A 19,789-nucleotide genomic window follows, 5' to 3' on the forward strand; every position below is an offset into this window, starting at 1 on the left:
GTCCAGCAAAGATACTGCATATGTTTCTTCTGTCCTATCAACATGTGTTTAGTGTAATTACAACCCAAAAATGTCAAAAGGATTATTTTGTTCAGAATGCTTATTTTGTTCAAGATGGGATAGTTTGTATGCACTTCTGGTATAAACAGAGACTTTTACTTAGTTCTACTAATAGGCTGATTTTCAAATACTGGCTTTGTAAAGCAGGTACAAGGTTATGATGGGAGATTTGAGGACAGTGCCAGACCAAGGGGCATCAGAGAGCAGCCAGCTTCTCTGGCTTCTTTCTCTGGAAGCCAAACTTTTAAAATGATGCCTTTTTTTTCTTTTTTTCTTTTTAATTTTCTAAAGGAATCTAAAGCTTCTTTAATGATGATTGCAGAATTTCTCTACTGTGGCAGGAGTTTTAGGGATATTTGATACTTATAAAGGATAATATAATAGATGCAAAGTAAGAAAGCTTGTTAGAACAGAATTTTCATTCTCAGATATGGGTTCTGGTTACAAAGAAAAATTAAATTCCAATTTGTCATGGGGTAAGGATCATACTCAGCACTAGTGCCATGTTTTAATGCCATTCTCATTCACCATGCTGGAATCTGTATGCAGCTTCTGTTGCTTTGTTTTTAAATGCATGGGTTTGTTCTTGTTAGAGCATCACTCAGTTGTTTGTACTGACTCCTCGTTGTATCTGACACACAGAAACTTTCTTAATCATGTCTTTATTTTTCACAGATTCTCATTCAAAGCACGACATCCTTTTCACTTAATAAGCTGCATGTCTTATGTTTGCCATTGCTCTAAAACTAATTCTGTCTTTATTTTTCTTTTCTTCTCCCTTTTCCCTCCCATTTTATTTTTGTCACACACTATTTGTTCCCTTTCTGGTTCTTAACATTACATAATCTTAAGGAGTGCAATAAGAATAAGACCACTGAAGCCACTTTTTTGGAACAGCCTGACTTTTCACAGCAGATACATCACAGTAAAAAGCTTTTCAGTATTCCAGAAGTAGCTGAAGAGGATGGTGAATACTCTGAACTGCTGTACAAGCAGGGTTTAGGTATGCCCTATAAAAAGAAATCCACAATAGCTAGAGACTCTAGACCACCTAGGCCCTACAATCAAGATCAGCAGCACAACTTCTGGTACCCAGCCAAGCACAGAATTTCAGACATGGAGGATTTTGCTGCAGATGACAAAGGATGCAAATATAGCTGGTCCTTATCAAGAAGCCCAGACAGTGGACTAGACTGTGGAAGTGAAGAAGAAGAATCTCGTTTTACGTTCAGATATACTTGCGATTCAGTTTCTGCCAATGTTGCATCTAGCTGTTGTGCAGACACTGCTGATTGTTCCTGCAGGAAAAGCATGAGGCCATTGCTTGCTCGCAGGAAAACTTTAACAAGGCAAACCAGCATTGAAGAAGATTTTGGTGACTTGGGATCTTCCTTTGTAGAGCCCAGGAGTGAACAGGTCAAGTCCAGTTACGAGAAAAAGTATGAGACTCAGAAATGTAATAGAACAGATAATTTGTCAAATGAAGATGTTCAGGGAGGCTGGAAGAACGACTTAAAAATGGCTGACTCTAGGGCAGCTGGTCCACTTGCAAAGTCATCCCACAGAGATGCAGAAGACTCTCTGGTGTGTGAAGTAAACCTTCCTTCTAATCTGCTTGCCAAATCAGTTTTCTTTCTCTTGTGGGTTTTTTTTTTTGGTTTTGTTTTGTTTTTCTGAATTAATTTTTAGAGTCCATCCTTTGGACCTATCTGCTGCATTTTTCCCATTTTTTTCCTCCCCATTCATTTTTGTTTATTATTCTGCGTTTTGCTTTACAGTCATCTTTTATGTCATGCTGAAATCAGTTTAATTTGCTTTACAACGATTTTCCCACAGAACAAATTACGATAATGGCTGCTTTTATTAAAGGACAACTGAATCTAAATTTTAATTAAGGGTTAGCTGAACTACAACTTTTCCCAAAGAATGTTTTACTTTATTTTGCCCATCTAAATGTTGCTTTAAAAAAAAAAAAAAACAAACACATTGCATTTTAAGTGGAAAAAATATGTCATCAGTAATTATTATTTTAAATATCTCAAAGAATCCATTTCATCATATTCTTTTTGTTCATCTCACTCACTGAATTTTTAGGATATGCTCTTTATCATGAATCATCTGTGGACAATCAAGACTCTCCCCAGTGTAACAGTGACCCACATTTGTTGAGTCACAGGTTTCATCATATTTCCATTTCCTTCTCTCTGCGCTGTCGCCACTTCGACTTCCTTTTTAGATCATCTCTTCTTGCCTTTGAAGTTGCAGTCTGCATCTCTGCACGAGAATGCAGGCAAACAGCTTCTTCGAAAGAGAGAGGACAGGGCTGTTCCATATCTTTCAAGGATGCCTCTGTGTAATCCTGCCTAATTGTGTTTCTGTCCATTAGTCTAGCAGTCTCTGTGCTTTTATAGATGTATCCGTAGGCTTCCCAGCTCCCAAAAGCTCAAGCAAGTTCTTTGCCCTCCCTGTCTACAGCAGTCCAGAGTGGAAATCTCAGATCAAGCGTGTTTCATATAACAGCAGAAATCAGCTGCCTGCTCTTCTAGCCCAGCAGTTTATTCTGAAATGAGCCTTAAAAATTTCTCCCATTAAAACTGATCCCCAAGCTGTATTAATCTCAGCGGCTGCATGATGAACTCTGGAGAGCATGAAAATAGTATCATTTTGTTATTAAAGTAGCAATGTTTTCTGCAAGGGTAATGAACAGAGGGAGACAGCTGTGATGTGAGATGAAATGTGTCTACATTCCCTTCTACAAGTTTCAAAAACATCTAAAAGGCTTTAAGAATCAAAAGCCATTGTAGAAAAGCAGCGTGCTCAAAGACAGAAGGATATACACTTGTTCACATGCTGCAAACTGCTCAAAGCTGCATAGCTGACAACAAAAAATTGCTTGCCTTTTCAGTGCAGTCCAATATCATGAACTCTCGTGACTGGTTGCATGACTCTTCAGGAGATTATAATGTCATTTTAGCAGCAACGACAAAGGCAAAAGAATGTTTCCAAAATTATTCTTTTCTTTTCTTTTTGTTCTGATGCGTGACTGCTGGTTGCAAAACTGCCATAAATCAGGGAACCATTTTTCCTTTTGCAGGTTTGCCAGGCAACAGTATTTACTTTTCAGCTAACCTTTGAGTTAAAAACTAAGTTTAGTTGCCTTTAGAGCTTTTGCTTCCAAATGTGATTGACCTGATTAATGTCCAACCATATAACCATAATGGTATCATGCATGTAATTTACAAACCTGTTTTTTCTTTTGTTGTTTTTTTAGCTTTTAGGTAATCCATCATCTGCAGGACGGCCTGAAAGGGTGGAGCATGCAGGGCGAAGGTCCTCTCATGGCAGTGCAGTGCCACAAAGGTCTCGACCAATGTTGGTCCCTTCCATTGGTTAGTTGGACAGATTGGTGCATTTCTGTTCTTTGCAGCCTCAGAGTTGGGGAGGCGATCCTTACAAAGGACACTTGTCTTGAGCTATGGGGTGAGATGGAACTAAAAGCTTCTCCATCTAAATATGAGCTAACTATAAGTGTACTGGGGTCTCATGGGGGCTGAATTGCTAGGCATTGACATCACTGGGATTATTGTCATTGAATTTAATGGGTGTTGCTTGGGTTAGATACTGTTAAATCTTACCTAAAAAATAAAAAATAAAAAAAAATTATAATGCAGGCAGGAATACCATCAGTAAAAATAAATGTACTCATTTGATGATCCATTCAGCCATCCATCTTCCCATTCATCAACCATCATTTTACATTTACTTTCCATTTTCTTGACTACTTTTTGGAATTCACCAGGAGAAAATTGAAGCTCTTAAATGTAACAACTTGGTAGAACTTGCATATGTTTACTATATTTCATCTCTATTCTGGCTTATTTATGACTTAAAATTTATTCTGGTGTATACTAGGAAATCCAAAAAGTTGTGCAGAAAAGATAATGGAATCAAGATAATATGGACAAATACATATTTGTAAAACTTGCACTCTGTGCTGACAAATAAGGAACATTCGGACTGAAAAATTAGGAAACACATGCAAAATAAATGCAACAAGAGTAATGTGAGCTATTAGCAGAACATTACTCCTTGAAGATGTAAAATCAGTCTCGTTCTTGTCCCTAAACCATGCTTTAATTTTTGAACACTGTTCACATCAGCAGCAGGAGCAGAAAGCAGTGTTAGGCAATTCTCATCTGACATTTGTGTGGATGAGAGGCATCACCAATGGGGATTATCAGAAGGAAAGAGACTGATCATAAAGGAGTGCTTTTTAAAAAAAAATACTAAATAATTTTCCCTTTTTATGAGCTTACACTAAAATGCCAGTGCTGTCAAAAAAAAAAAAAAAAAGCAAAATCCCCTTAGTGGGCACAATTATTTTGATACTTGTTGAGCAGGAATTATTATTAGTGAAACTGTAGGTCACAATACACACAGCTGTAATACAAGAAACTGTCTTAATAGCTGCAGAGTAACAACATGGTTTTTCAGAGGCCTGATTCTCTCTCCACATCCTGCTATAAACCAAGATAATACAGATATTAATGGAATTACACCGATATGAAAATGGTATGGAGGAGAATCATCTCCAGGGAGGCTCCTGTGCTTCTGTTGACAGGCTGCTGTTAGCTGAACCAAACAGCATTCAGATGGTGGTGTTAGGACTGCTAGATTTTCATGTCTTTTTTCTTTCTTGTCCAAAAGCAGCCTTTTTTTTTTTCAAGAGTAAAGATTCTGTTTACATTTGGACCCCTTAAGCCAAGTATCTAATTTTTTATATAAACAGTGAGAGAGTGGGCAGGTTTGTTTGAATTAGTACTTCGGGTTTCCTCTTAATTAAAAAATAGGGAAGTAATTTAATTTGCCAGAGTTCACTTTCTGTCAACAAAGTGAGGACACAAATGCAGCAAGTCATGACTGCTCTTTAGTGGTTCAGTAACAATCAATCAGGAGTCAGAAAAAGAAATTAATTGCTTATAATCAATCAAACATTATTAAACAGAAACTAAAGTCCTAGGTTTTTTCTCTTTCAGTGCAACTTAAAGTATGAACGGCTGAGATATCAAGAGGCCTGACTTCTGACTAAAAAATTGGCAATTAAAATAGCTGGGAGACATTTCTCACTTCTAGCATCATACTGTAGTAAAATACTTTGAGAATAGACAAAGGAAATATAAACACTAGATAAAACTCTGCACAAAGCTTGCTTCCTAGAAGTTTACTGGATGAAATTGTAGAAGATATGAAATGTCCCAGTTAAATGTATTTAACTCATTTATCAATAAAGCGAGTTAAAATTATGCTGTCCAAAATCATACAGCAGAGGATTGCATAAACTTGAACCAACTATTCAGGACTTCCACTGACACAGAAATTTCCCATGAATAAGGGCTGCAAATAGGATATTGGAAGAATGAAATTACTGTAGTTCTACCATTATAATATGCCAAAGTTTAGACTGCTTAAATATATGAAACTATTTTATTGGCTTCAGTATACTGCTCAAAAATGTGGATCCCAATTTTCTTGGCAGCAGCTTATTCTTTTACATGTGTGCCTGGAGCATTTTCTGAGCTATTCTGCATCACTTACTACAGGAAGTTCTTAAAGCAGCTCTGGAAGGTTAAATGAGTGGGAAAGACCTTCAATACTATAATATTGTCAGGATGCCAAAGATAAGACTTTCTTCAGATTTTCCAAAATGTAAATTATTTGAGGTAGTTTCTCCATTAAGCTATAAATACTTTGGATTAGTTATTGTTGAAGGTAGGATTTAAGTAAATTAATTAATTTTTGTTTTTAGGTTGATACTTTAGAAGGTGAAACAGAGTTTACAGTGCTCTTGACCTTGCAGATCTGTCAGGTAGGATTATTTGAACCTCGTAATAAAAGATGATTCCTATCCAAAGATCTAACCGATAATATTTACCCTGTTTGAATTTTAAAAAGCACAAAATTTAGCAGCTTTTAAAAAGGAGATACACATTTCTGTGATTCCCCTGCTGAAGGAGGATTTCTAGAGGCTGAGGCGTCTGGCAAAGCTTCCACAGTGTTTAGCCTCCCTACTCTATGCAAGTCAGAAAACAAGGTAGGCAAAGCCTGCCCACAGGAGCCTCCACAAAGGCAACAGTACAATATGTTTAATAGATCATTCCCTTTTTCTCCATAGAAATTACAATGGACAGTAACAGTGAAGGCGGGCGGTCTCGGTCAGGTAGTGAGGGAAATATTTCACCTGTAAAAGAAGAAGCTTATTATCGCAGCATTGGTGGACACAAGAAATGGCCTCAGCAGCGTACCATGGCCTCTGAATATAGATACGGTATGCCGAACATTATTCATCCTTTGTGACAGACACGTTTTAGAGCTGCGTGTTAACAAGTGCGGTTTCTGTATGACAACATTGCATGCAATGCAGAATGCCAGGGGAACTAGCTCTTAAATGCTGCCTGCTGTCAGGTAAGTTTCTCCAACTCAGATGTAAGGGACAAACAACCCTTAGCTCTCTATCCTGAAACTGCTGTGCAGCCAGCCAGCTCTCCATACTTGGCTGCGTCCAAGCACACTGCGTTGCATGAACCTTTGTGAAGCTACGCTGCTACGAATGCCAGCCAGTATTTACTGTATATACCTGAACAACCATTCATCAAAACAAGCACGTTTCCATACAGGCTGGAGAGGGTCAAACAGCTGTTATGTCACAACCCATGTTCGATAATAGGAGAACTGATAGTATTTGTTGCTTCATCAACATAGAAACCATTACATGATCAACAACTCAGTTTTCATAGTTCATAACTCAGTGAGTTGGAGTGTCTTCGCATTTAACCTATAAGAGCAGCCTAGGTCATATATAGAGTAGGAAACACTTTTCTCTTTCTTTTATTTCCTCATTTCTGGCATGAAGAAAATGGGCCCTGAAAATTTAAGCAAATAGTGATTGACTGTTGAGTTTCAAAACATGACTTGCTTGCAGTCACCAACTTGTGTAAATCAATGTATAGCTAATGAATTCAGTGCAATGCTGGTAAACAGCAGCAGCTGGGAATCTGTCTAGCTGCATCCAAAGACTAAGATTTTACATACACAGTTATATGTGTGTATGAATAGTATATATCTCTTCAGAGAAGTAAGATTTGTAGCTAATGAGCTAATGCTATCTCATTCACTGAAGCAAACTTTGACTGTTTTGATTCAGATTATTAGGTCAGTGCTTTTAACTGAGATGCGTTTTGCTATACTTTGTGTTTGCAGTCAAAGTAGGATGCAACAATCTGTAGTTTAAAACAATCAAGAAGTCCCACCTTTAACCCATCAGTTTCATATTACCTGTTGGGCATGAGTACAAACCACAAACAGACTGCAAACTGACTATGAGAGGACAGAACAGAGGAATCCCACCCTTTGCGTCCCATTGCTTTCTGTCCCATACGTGCATTTCTCCCCAACTTCCTTTCTGTGCTTTGTGTCTGCATAAAGCTTCTTGGCTGGAATTTTTCCCTGCCCTTTTGCTGTTTTGCATTTTTCCTTACTCACATTATTTCTTGTTATCTGGACCCAAGAGTCAATAGCTGTTCCCTTAAAGCTGTGACCCTCTGAAAATATTTTCTGGTAGTTTAAACATCTCAAATATTGAATGAAATCTGGAGTTGTGGCAAAAAGAGAAATTTTAATTGCAATATTACATATGGAATATTTAAACTATTTAAAGAAATTCCTCGTAAGAGATGATTACAGTTAAAATTGTATTTGGGAAAACATTGATATAGCTACTACATTTTCATTGTTCATAATATCACATTCTCTACTCTTGTGAAAGATCTCGTAAACTGAATGATAAGTATTGGTTTAGCAAAGAGTAAAAATATGTGGGTCCCATTTAAGTGAGTGGGACTTGCACAATAGGTTTTACTGAAGTGGCCTGTGATTTTAAGTGATTTTGGGGTCTTAGGCTTCATGTATGTTGAAAGAGCATGTTCGTTTCTGCTGTTCTGTTTTTGTTTCTGTGAAAGTGCTGCCATGTGCTCTTTCAAAGCAAAATTTTAAAATGTTTGAAACCTGTCAATCAAAACACTCATTGTTAGCTTTTTTTGGCCTAGTTTTCTAATTCAGTTTTACTGAAGTCCGTCCTCAAGTGTGTTGTTGAATCATGGACTAAATGAATTCTCCAGGTAACCTGAAAAGTATGAAAGCTATGAGAAATGAAAAGCTAGTTTTCACCTTTAATATCCTAATTGATTGGATACCTTGCAGTGGACTGACTGCAGTACAGTGCCAAGTACTGTGATACTCATGGATGATCATTGCTATCAAGCCTATAATTAAATGCAGTCATAGCTAACCATTGTTCCTGGATTTTATTACATTTTATAGTGTTTGTGTTGGTTTGAGGCACTGCTGGCTATGTTAACTACTGACTCTTTAAACAAAATAGTACCAACCCTGGCATAATTTAACACTGCTGCACTATACATCTTCTTACCTGTCTGGAGAGAAGAGATTAGAACCATGTTTTAAACCCTGCACCTAAAACATGGTATGTCAACACAGCTGGGATGTGCTTTCTTATGTTTTGAAGAACAGAAGCAGCTGTGCTGGAAAACAGTTTTATCAAAAGCATGGTTATTTTTGCAGCAATGGTAAAACTTATCATTATGTCACTCTTAAGGTGCTACATTAATTTTCAGCAAACTATAGTAAACCTAAAAAAAAAAAAAAAAATTGTTTTCTTGAACTGTGTTCACTTGTGTAAATGTTAGTGTGGTGTAGCAGATCAGCAAACCATTCAGTGCAAACAGATTATGAATATACTTAAAGAAAAAAAAAAAAAAAGTCTTGCTATTTAAAGAAAATGTTGAACGTGACAGGACACGCATTGAGTTTTCACTGAAATGCCCAATACTTTTTAAATATTAACTGGAATAGTTGAAGAATGAGGCCAACTTGTATTACTGAATTGCTGTTTTCTGAATTTACTTCCATAGATGGCTATGGTGGCCATGACCATCTTTCTCCAGATATTTACGAAGAATCAGAAACAGATCCTGGAACAGAAGATATTTCTACTCGAATATTTGTTGCACTCTTTGACTACGACCCGCTGACAATGTCCCCAAATCCTGATGCTGCAGAGGAAGAGCTGCCATTTAAAGAAGGGCAGATCATTAAGGTGAGACCTAAAGACAAACAGGGTTACAAACAGGGTGTGCTTTGTTCCTACTGGAGAAAGCAACTTGTATGACTGGAGTCCAAGATTTTTTTTTTGTTCTCCAAGGTTCTGGCTGTAAATCTTGTTGGATTTGGAACCTTAACACCTCCTGCTAAGGGCTTCAAAATGATTAGGTAATGGGCAAAAAGCTCAAAGTTGCCTTAGCTAGTTATGGCCAGAGTTACATGCTAAACCAAAACTGTGACAGAAGCCCCCTGTGTCCATTGCCACAAACCCTACAGAGAAAACTGCTAAAGGAAATTGTCCTCTTTACTGCAAAGGTACCGTGAAAGTGCTTACCTCCTTAAGTACCTACAGCTGCTGTATCAAGGTTCAAAATTAGGTATTTCTTTTCCAGAGTCTTCCTCTTTGCAACTGGAAAAGTTCCTTTTCTGACTAATCAGTGTAAGGTGCAAAAGCTGACCCTTGACGAGGCAGCAGAAGGAAGATCAGCTCTGTTTCAGGTGGCAGAGAGAGCGTTATGCTCCATCCATGTCTTTATTCGTGCCCTCTATCACAGCTTGCCTCATTACGATTGTGCAGCTGCAAGGCAAATTTGCTCAGCTTGCTGTTCAGATTTTAAAAAGCTAGCAGATTTTTCAGTTGACTCAGCAGATGTGTAAGCATTTCCTCCTACAGCCTTATATCTAATCTGGTGCGAAATGAGTGGAAATGAGGAAGGGAAGAGGTGGGGCTTCTGGTACTCAGAAGTTTAACTGAGATTTAAGTATTATCTGAAATTGAACCTGAAAAAATACAGACTCGCTTTTTACAGTACCTGCTTGAAAGATATAATTAATTGTAACTTAAACTATTAAAATATTTACTTCTTTCCACTGTGTTGGATTGCATCCTGCCTGTATACAAAATAACAAACATTTAATGTTAAATACTTCAGCAGATATTTTTGCTTCCCTCCTCACTGATACAGATTTATGCCAAAGATATGGAAATTGTTTAAGAACGTACTTTTCTCTGCTGTGATATTTACAAAAATTTTTATTTAAATTATTTCCTCACTAATATGTACATGTTTGCCACTGAAACGTCTGGAGAGATCCTATGCAAGTTATTTATGCTGACTGATGTTTAGTTTCTGTTTGGGTCCATGGTAATTATTATGCAATCTGCATTTTATTTCTCATCACACTGATGTGAATGTGGCTTAGTTTGCGTTTCCAAATTGCTTTTCACACATCACCTGAGCATTGGGGTGGTGATGGGTCAGCTCCATCATGAGCTGTGTGAAGTCTGTCCTGTACGTGCATCACAGTCACAGATGCTGTACTGTGAAGTAGTAATTGTGCCAGGTAAGAGGTTAAAACTGAAAACATTCCTGCTCTATAGAGTTACTGCTGATGAAAGCTCACTTTTTCAAACTCTGATTTGAACTGAAGCGATTGGATTTGTGTTTGTTTTTAATGAAAAGAAATAAAGAAATTGATTTTGCCTAAACAAGAAATAATCTAAAATTAATCATCAGTTCTGCCTTAAAGTCATCATTTTTGCGTGGTACAATCTCAGATAAAGGCCTGTCATTGGCAAACAGTACGAATTTTTAGAAGGCAGAAATTTTATTTACATGTTCTCACTGATGAAGGCTCATGCTATTTTTGTAGCTTAATTCATGTTTCCTTGGAAAGCTGTTGACTTTCAGTGTTGTCACTTAGTTTTGTGCTTTTTTAATGCTAACAGAAAAAGTCCAATTTCTGCTTAAGAAATCAAAATTCAGATTAACCTAACGGTTTCAGTTCTTTAATTTAAATCGCATTAGTAAAAACTAATATAATTTTACATTAGAACTGTAATCATCTGTGCCTTGGAAACCATTTTGCCTTCATAAAGAATCCTAAATGCTAAAACTTTATTGACCGACATTATTATTATTATTTAAATAACAGGTTTATGGGGACAAAGATGCTGATGGATTCTATCGTGGAGAAACGTGTACAAGAATCGGCCTTATCCCATGTAACATGGTCTCTGAGATCCAAGCAGATGATGAGGAGATGATGGATCAGCTTCTAAAACAAGGTTTTCTTCCTTTGAACACACCAGTAGAGAAAATAGGTAAGGAACACTATATGTGCACCAGTTCACCTACTTCTTGGGTGCTGTTAACTTGGCTGGATCTGCTTTGCCTTTTGTTTTTATTATATGCAGATGCATCTAAATTTTGCAGCAATTTACTACATTGTGGGATACATTCTGTGTCAGTAACTGGATGACTTTAGTCAACAAATATTTAATCTTGGTCACACCTTTTGCTGCAAAGGTGGTTTCTTTATCTTCACTACTCTAGTATTTTTCCTTACCTGAAAGACACAGAACAAGATCCCTGTGCTTTGGAGCGTGCTGTGCTGAGGTGCCTTGTGATATGCTCACTGCTGCAAAGCATAAAATGAATCACTTATTTGTCATTATTTATACTCTTCTACATTTTCCTACTTTACCAATAATTTAAAGGGATTGTGGCAAAGGGTTATGTATAATATAATTTGGGATAGCACTACGTATTGTGAGATTTTATGGATGTTACAGTAACAAACCCCTTAAAAAGCAGATTGGCCAAATGATTCAGTTATGAACCACTTGCATTACATCATTGTTACAGTGTTGTACAGGGATACACAATGCAAGTATCTTAACTAAGATTTTCTTCTAACCGTACATTTTATAACACTATCTCAATATGTTACAAAGCTTTCAACATAATTCAAAAAAGTGTGAAGGGCTGGAACTGGTTCAGTCCTGTTTAAAAGTGAACTGTAAAAGTGGTTGCTAAAAAACAAGTCTTCCACAGTTGTTTTCTTAAATAAACCTGATTGTATCCCAAAACATTAGTAAATATGACACAAATTATTTTAGTTGCTTTTCAAGATATTATTTTCTAAAGTTTCTGTTGTTTACGAAAGGAAAGGATAACTTAAGTTCTTAATTGCTGTCATCTCAAATCTATTTATTTATTGACTTATGCTACAGAAATACAACAAATGTTCCCATTCATGCACTTGTAAACACCCCTGCCCATCAGCTCCTTAGTACAACACAGACACCTGCACATCCATTTCAGAAGCTTGGGACTGGCAGACAGTGGGTCTTACAGATGTGCCCAAATAGGTTGGCTGTCCACAGCATTATTTTGCAAATGTAGTTGTTACCATGAGTGTACATCGTTTGAAGTCTGTTGGAATTGGACACCTAACCTGCTGTGCTTACATCTGTAAACACAACTGAAGGTCTGCTGGGATGAAGAAGTGTCTAAAGGTACTTCTAATTCTCTCATGAGGATGTGTTTAAATACAGCAAATATAATCCTCAGCAGCCATATTTGGAGCTTACTGCTTTAAGACTTGCTCAGTGCTCTCAGTTCTTTCTGAAGTCACTACATTGTTGATACAGAACACCAGTTAAAAATGAAGCCACTGATGTATTTAACACCCTATAATTTTAATGTTTTGGCTGTTTAAGGGTCATATTCTACAAATATCATCTTTTTTCATTGCACTCAACCAGCAGCGTCTTCTGAAATAGCTGAGAAATTCTCTTGGAAGGAGGAAGGCAATTTGAAGTGGAAATTTTGCCCCACTTTATGTTTTTAAGCACTGAGTTTTATTCTGAGATATTTCTGAGAGCTGTTAGCAACCTACCCCCAGCAGTTCACCTTTAAATATTTTAGCAATTCAAAAGCATCACGTTATTTTCAGTTTAACGTGGATTTGTTAGCCACATTAAAACAAACAAAAACACAACAAGCCAAAACAGACTAAAAAATGCTGTTATTAATGGATTGGAGAGAGCAGTTAGTTTGGCTTAATTTAAAACTATAAAGTCTGAATAGCAAAGAGATCCATGTGCTCAGATCCTTGCTGTCACAGAAGCTGCCCACGTGGATCGTTTAGCAGGCTGTTAGTCTGCTTCATAGCGTTGTTCATATTCCTAATGTCATATCAGACACTTTACATGCTGTGTTCATATGGCTTTATTTTTCTTAATCCTTTGCCCACATTTAATCCTTAAAAACAGAACTTTGAACAGCTTCATATCTTCTCTTCTTTTATTTGTATGCATTCCTTTCCTGAAGTCAACTGTGACCGTTTCAAAGAGAGCACACGCTCTGTACACCGCAGATCCAGAAAGTCTAAAAGAGGTCTGTGCTAAGAAACAATAACTTGATTCAAGCTGTAAATTAGCTGAAATGATTTGAGCTGTCTAGATTTATATATTTTTTTTATGCCTTTGATCTCTTGGAAACCAGAAGCTGGAAAATACTGTCACATAGCAATTACATAGGGAATCATTTTTGGACTCTTTCCTTGCTCGTGGTCCTTGAGCCCAGACTGTAGGCAGTGTCCTGCCCCAGAGAAGTACTTCAAACTGAAAAGTGCTACTCTTGAGGTACTCATCTAAGTATGGGTTCTGGGAGACCAGGGAACTGGGTCCTCCTTCTATTATGGTCCACGCCTCCATTTTGGATCTCTCTTTGTGTTCTGTCTATTCCCTTGCATTGGTAACTGGAAAAATAACTCAAATCCACCCCCTGCAAAAGCGGTCTCTGACTGAATGCTTCAGTGTCAGCTGGAGGGTGATGTGAAATCTGTGAGTGCGTGCTACACTCAGTGTTTGCTCCTACATTAGCTCAACCTTTGTCATTCACCCACCTGCCAGAAATCACAGGGTGCCTCCCAACCTCGGGTTTCCTTTGTCACACTGCATAATGCTCATCAGGCCTGCCCTCAATGCCTGTCTGTAAGTAGCACTAACAAGCATGTTTCTCTTGCTGCAGCAATCATTTGCAAGAATCATGCTAATATCATTCAAATTAAAAATGTGGCCCATTTTGGACTTCCTGGTAAATGTTAATAGCAATCAGTAAACATAGCACGTGGTTCCTTTAAGCTACTATTTCACTCCTTTCTTTCTGTTCCCCACAAATTAAACTTGTAAAATTTAACAGGACTTGAGAGTGAGTTTTTGTTGTCAAGGGGTCTTGAAAAGTATTGCAAACTTCTAAGTTAATGGTAACCTCTTTTGTCTTGGGACAGCTGAGTGCCCAGTTCTCACTGCAGTCTCCCAGCAAAAATTTGAATAATAATCCTGTGACCAGGGGAGGGCAGAGGAACAGATAGTAAGTGTGGTAACTGTACTGAAATGGAATAAACCCATAAGCAGAAATGTTTAGCTTTGTACATCCTCATAAACACGACTCTTCTACCCAAGAATGGCAGAAAATTTCAGAACTCTTGTTTTGCATTTGCAGATAAATAACGCTCAGAGATCTGAGTAGCTTAAAATGAAGAGTGCAAGCAAACTGTTATTGATGAAATGCATATGCTGGTTTGAAACCTTTATCTGTGTTATTAGGTTTGTGGTAATCCATGGCATCTTATCACTGTGCTAGAGAAATACCAACATTGTTACTGCACTGTTGTGAATGGTGTGGGGAAAAAATGCAGACCTTGTGGCTTGTGTTCAAAATAACTTTGATAGCTTTCCTTCCCTTCCTCTCCTTGTGACTGGAACAGAAAGAAACAGGCGCAGTGGCAGGCAGCACTCAGTGTCTACAAGGAGGATGGTAGCACTGTACGATTACGATCCAAGGGAAAGTTCTCCTAACGTTGATGTAGAGGTATTTACGTAATTTTTTACTGTTTACCATTCATGGAGCCATAATTTAATTGCAATATAGCTGGTATTAGTAAGCACTATTACACATAACAGCTAATGTGCAGAAAAAAAAATTCAAAATTAGAAACAGAGAGTATTTTCAGATACACTCATATTTACAGCAAATTCATACAAGTAGCATTATATTTGTTGAAAAACAACCAAGGACTTATTTATTATGGCTCACCACAAATTGTCAATTATAGATATATGACTGTGCAATGTGTGTATATCTATTTAAAATGAATTTCTGTAAGGACAAAAAAATGGTGTTGTTACAAATAGTAGAGAATGATTATTTTCCATTCATTGTTTTCAAATGTGCTTTGTGTTTCCATTTAAGATGGTTATTTCCAAACACTGTTCTACCTCACGCTGACGAGCATGCTATCAAATGTCTGTAACCTACCTTACCATTCCTTCAAAATCAGCCCTTTTTTGCAGCTCAAACCAGCCTAGTATAGCACAGAGGAACAGCATTCACAGTATATCATATTTTGTTCTTAATTAATGTATCTGAGCTTTTGTGACTGTCTTGTCTCTAATACTTTCTTAATAAGAATGTAAAAGTATCTTAGGCAATCACTGAACATTAGCTAGATTTTCATTTAAACAACTGAGCATTAGCTAGATCTTCATTATGAGTTTATCTTCCATCTACCTACATGCGGTCTCCCATCTCTCCATATTCATCATCAGCAACAATGGAATCTGTTTTTACATTGTCTCTGATGTTACGTGGTAAGTTCCTCAGTCAAGATTTGATGCATTTTTCATTTATATATGCAGTGAATATCAGTACACTGAAAGCTATAAAGAAAATACTGCACAGCTAGGGGTTTCCCCAGTTATGATTTCATTTTTTTTTTGTAACTTGATTTTGTTTTTAATTGGTGTGTAGATTTTTTTTTTAATTATTTTTTTAAACAAGAGTGAATTTTGGAACATTTGGTACTTTCTATATCAAAACTCAGCCGGAGTTGTCTTCTATTTCTTGGTGAACTAAGTCTGGTTCAAACTTAGTGTTACAAAACAGTCTGGGCAATAGATGAAATAAATTTCACTGATACATTGCAAACTTTGTACTCATTCTGCTGCTTTCCCACAGCCATCAATATTTAAAAACTTTAAATACTAGACAATTAAAGAACTAAATATACTGTTTTGTCAATCAGAGACTGGAGATGACTGTTCCACACGTTTACTAAACAGAATCCAATTCAGCTCCATGCTTTTAGTTCTTGTTTTGGAAAAAAACCACAACCCAACATTCTCAGCTGTTCTTTCCCCGTCTGTCCTGTTCCTCCTCACCACAGGTGTGACTTCAGGGGAACACTGAAGCCAAGTAGTTCACCACCTTCATCACAGCTCATCACAGCACTGGCTTCAGTTTGGTTGCATTGCCCAGTTTTGTGCAGATATATTTTTGAGTATCTCCAGGGTAGGGTTGCGTTCAGTTTGTTTGGCACAGTGAGTCCTGCAGCTGCCTGCAACCTGCTAAGAGAGGTGCTTCAATTTCACATTCTAAAAAAAAAAACAAAAAAAAACCAAAAAAAAACAGCAATTGCTCTCACAGTTCACCTCAGTTTCACTGATTGTTTTAATATAAAAGAGTGAAAAATATTAAAGGACTTGCTGTTAAAAAGAAAACCATTAATGTTTGTCTAACAAAACAAACATTCCTTTTTTTGCAGGCTGAACTTACGTTCTGCACAGGGGACATTATTACTGTCTTCGGTGAAATTGATGAAGATGGATTTTACTATGTAAGTTGGCCTCTGCTTGGTCCCTTCAAACTGCTGTAAGCTCGCTCAGAGCTGCAGCTGTGTAGCAGAACCCAAATGACTTCACTGTCACTGCTGAAGATGGCTCACTCTTACTGCTTCATCACAGGTTTATAGGGTTGATGCAACTCAGAGCTATTGCTGGCATTGTGTAAGTAATAATTACAGTACTCAGTTTGCAGGAAAATGTGTACTTTAATCACAAATTAATCTACGTGAATTTATAAATGACTTTAATGGATAAGGCATTTCATCCAGGAAGAGAATTTAGATAGATTTTGTTCTGATGATAGTTATTTAGTTGAAATTAGCAGTTCAGTAGCATTTTGAGCAACAGGTAACTGAGCCATACTACTCTGTCATTTGTTTAAGAGAAAGAATTTACTCCTGAGAAACAGTATTCCAGCAGTAGCTGTCGGTCTGCATTTTCAGCTTGGATTTCTCCATATCCACACCATGTTAGCTGCAGAAAACAGCCCTGCCAGCTCCTTCAGTTCCCTTTTACAAGTGACTGCTGCTGAGGACCAAGAAAATAATTTGATTGCCTCAGAACTGCTTTACTGCCTGTGAAATATAGTCAAAAGTATTTTCTTACCTTCTTGGTAACCTGAATTTCATTTAATTAAAGCATTCCCTTAAACATCCATCGTGTTACAGGGTGAGCTGAATGGACAGAAGGGGCTGGTTCCTTCCAACTTTCTTGAAGAAGTGCCTGATGATGTTGAAGTCTATCTATCTGATGCACCCTCACGCTACCTTCATGATACACCGATGCGTACAAAAGCAAAAAGGGTAAGCAACCAAGTACTGAAAACTTAAATTTTTATTTTTCATTCCATTCTGTCTCATATATAATTTAGACATGAGTTTTAACATTTTAAACCCACTTGCTCATTTTAAATTAACTTTCAAATATATAAAACATAAAAAGTAGCTTGCTACATTTACATTTGCTAAATTTAGCATTTGATTTGATTGCAGTCATTAGAGAATCTCAGTTATCATCTAAGTTTAAACAGCTTCTTCCCGGTGAAAGTAGTTACTGCCAAATGCTTCTGAACCAATCTTTTCTATGTGCACTATTTAGACAAAGGCAAAAGTTTTTGTGAACAGAGCAGTAGAACCATTCCTTTAAGTACAGACTGTAAATGCAGCCCAGTGACAGTGTTCAGCTTTTACTCCTTATGGTTTTCTATTCCAACCAGCATTAATTGCCTAGAGACTTTTATGAAAAACTAATCATGTTTAGTATCTCATTTTTTGTTTTGTTTCATCACTGCAATACTTTTATATATTATATATTTTATATATATTTTTATTTCTTTGCTCATCTGCTTGGAAACAGAAGAAGAGTGTTCATTTCACACCTTAATAAGGCAATGTAGCCTTCACGTAAGTGAGCAACTGAAGATACCAATAGAGATTTCAATTAAAGCTACCTGGCTATCTAATGCAAGTCTTGAAACTTAATTGTGGGGGAAAAGAAAAGAAATATGTCTCCAAAATGACTGGCCACAGAAGAAAAAGCTGCATGCTTATGCTGTATCTACTGAAGTCAATTTAGTTTTTTTTTTTTAGGAGACAAATCCTTTAAAAAGGAATTCTTAGAAATACATCAATTAGACCTCACTTCATGAAGGTCAACATTTGGAGCATATTTCTTCACGAGCTAAATGTTTATGTTAACAAAGAAAGGCGAGTTTGATGTCTAACTGCCCTGCAAACAAAAGCTGCATATTGCATTGTTAGCCAACCTGAGATGTAAGAATTCCAAGTTCCTTTTTCAAGAGAAAAGCACAACACCCCAACCCTTAAAAGAGTGTACCAATGAAATGTAAGCTGCTGCGTACTGCACTGTACAAGGGTAGAGCTGGCTCAGAAACTCCTTATGATCCAATATAGCTACTTAAATTGCCTTAAAATATGTTTTCCATGATCAATTGTACCCCAGTTTGCCTGAGACTGATTTTAAAAAAATTCTAGAAGAAAAAAAATCCCTCCATATGGTCCAGTTTACTCAGATGTTCCTATAAAATGCTGAATTAAAATACTAGAAACTGTTTGGTTTACCAATGCAATAGAAGTCTCAATATGAAACATGCAGCTCACTCAATGAATGCATTAGACTAAATATATGGTATCTTCAGGTGTACTTTGGGGTGCTTTACCAAGTTGGTTTTGTTTTTGTTTTTGTTTTTTTTTGTCATTAGGATTAGACCTTGATTTAAAATCAAAGTAGGCTTGAAGCCCCGTTGCTTAACTCACTGTTGCACACGCCAGTAAACTGCTAATATTTTAACCTGATCTACAAGCTAAGAGAGGTTCCTAAAGCATGGATTCTACTATGACAAAAGCACCTTAACAAATACTGCCACATTTTGTCAGCAGGGCACTGTAGTTAGGATAGGATGAGTGTAAGTAAGTAGTTTTAGCATCTTCATTCAAGTACTTTTGATGATTAAAACAAACAGCTCTTTAAAATATCTAGGAATGCTGTCATTAGTTATCGTACAAGGATTCACCTCCATTCAGCAACCTCATAGCTGCAGCATACACATCAAGCAGTCAGGGTCTTTAAGCTTTCTTTGATTGCAATTAAGGTTCATTTTAGCTTTTTTGTTTTTCTTTTCTTTTTTCTTTTTTTTTTTTTTTTAAAGCCAGTGTGCCATCCTCTCAAATATGTATATAAAGTAAAGTATGCTAGTTAATTTTAAAGAAAAGGCATTTAAAGGACATAAAGAAACATGTGATCATTTACTGTTTGAGTAATTTCTCCTGGAAACAGTTTTGTTTCTACAGAGTGCTAATCTCTAGTATTGAATATATTTATTTTTTCTTGAACCTATATTTGAATGTGTCCCTCTTCATTTCTGTACTAGAGCATATTGAAATGCAAAGCCAGTTTTGCAGCTTCTGTGGCCAGTACTAAGGCCTGGGAAGCACAGCCAGCTTTTTTTTAAAAAAGTATAACCAAAATAGGGCTTCATTGGCATGTTTTCTATTGTCTACACTTTTCTCAAAATTTATCTATTTTCCATAAGCCCATATCATATTTTAAGCCACAAAC

General features: G+C 36.9%; 1 protein-coding gene and 1 long non-coding RNA gene across 3 annotated transcripts in view; one reads left to right on the top strand and one right to left on the bottom strand.

The window, feature by feature from the left end:
- RIMBP2 (RIMS binding protein 2) overlaps positions 1–19,789 on the top strand; it is a 116,771-nt gene that overhangs the window by 95,297 nt on the left and 1,685 nt on the right. Inside the window, exons 18-26 of one of the 2 annotated variants that reach the window (XM_085238704.1) lie at positions 913–1,644; positions 3,332–3,449; positions 6,233–6,385; positions 9,048–9,232; positions 11,173–11,341; positions 13,356–13,421; positions 14,797–14,900; positions 16,633–16,704; positions 17,380–17,514. In XM_085238704.1, the coding sequence (XP_085094830.1) occupies positions 913–1,644; positions 3,332–3,449; positions 6,233–6,385; positions 9,048–9,232; positions 11,173–11,341; positions 13,356–13,421; positions 14,797–14,900; positions 16,633–16,704; positions 17,380–17,514 (1,734 nt within the window). The remainder of the gene's footprint in view (positions 1–912; positions 1,645–3,331; positions 3,450–6,232; positions 6,386–9,047; positions 9,233–11,172; positions 11,342–13,355; positions 13,422–14,796; positions 14,901–16,632; positions 16,705–17,379; positions 17,515–19,789) is intronic. The other variant, XM_085238703.1, reaches the window with a different exon arrangement.
- On the bottom strand, positions 2,022–9,806 carry LOC146543167 (uncharacterized). Its single transcript, XR_014887064.1, has 2 exons — positions 9,572–9,806; positions 2,022–8,657 (listed from the first exon to the last, which is right to left on the bottom strand). It is a non-coding gene; the product is annotated as an uncharacterized LOC146543167 (long non-coding RNA).

The sequence above is a fragment of the Meleagris gallopavo genome, chromosome 17 (genome assembly GCF_905368555.1).
Source record: "Meleagris gallopavo chromosome 17, MGAL_WU_HG_1.1, whole genome shotgun sequence".
NCBI classification, from domain to species: Eukaryota; Metazoa; Chordata; class Aves; order Galliformes; family Phasianidae; genus Meleagris; species Meleagris gallopavo.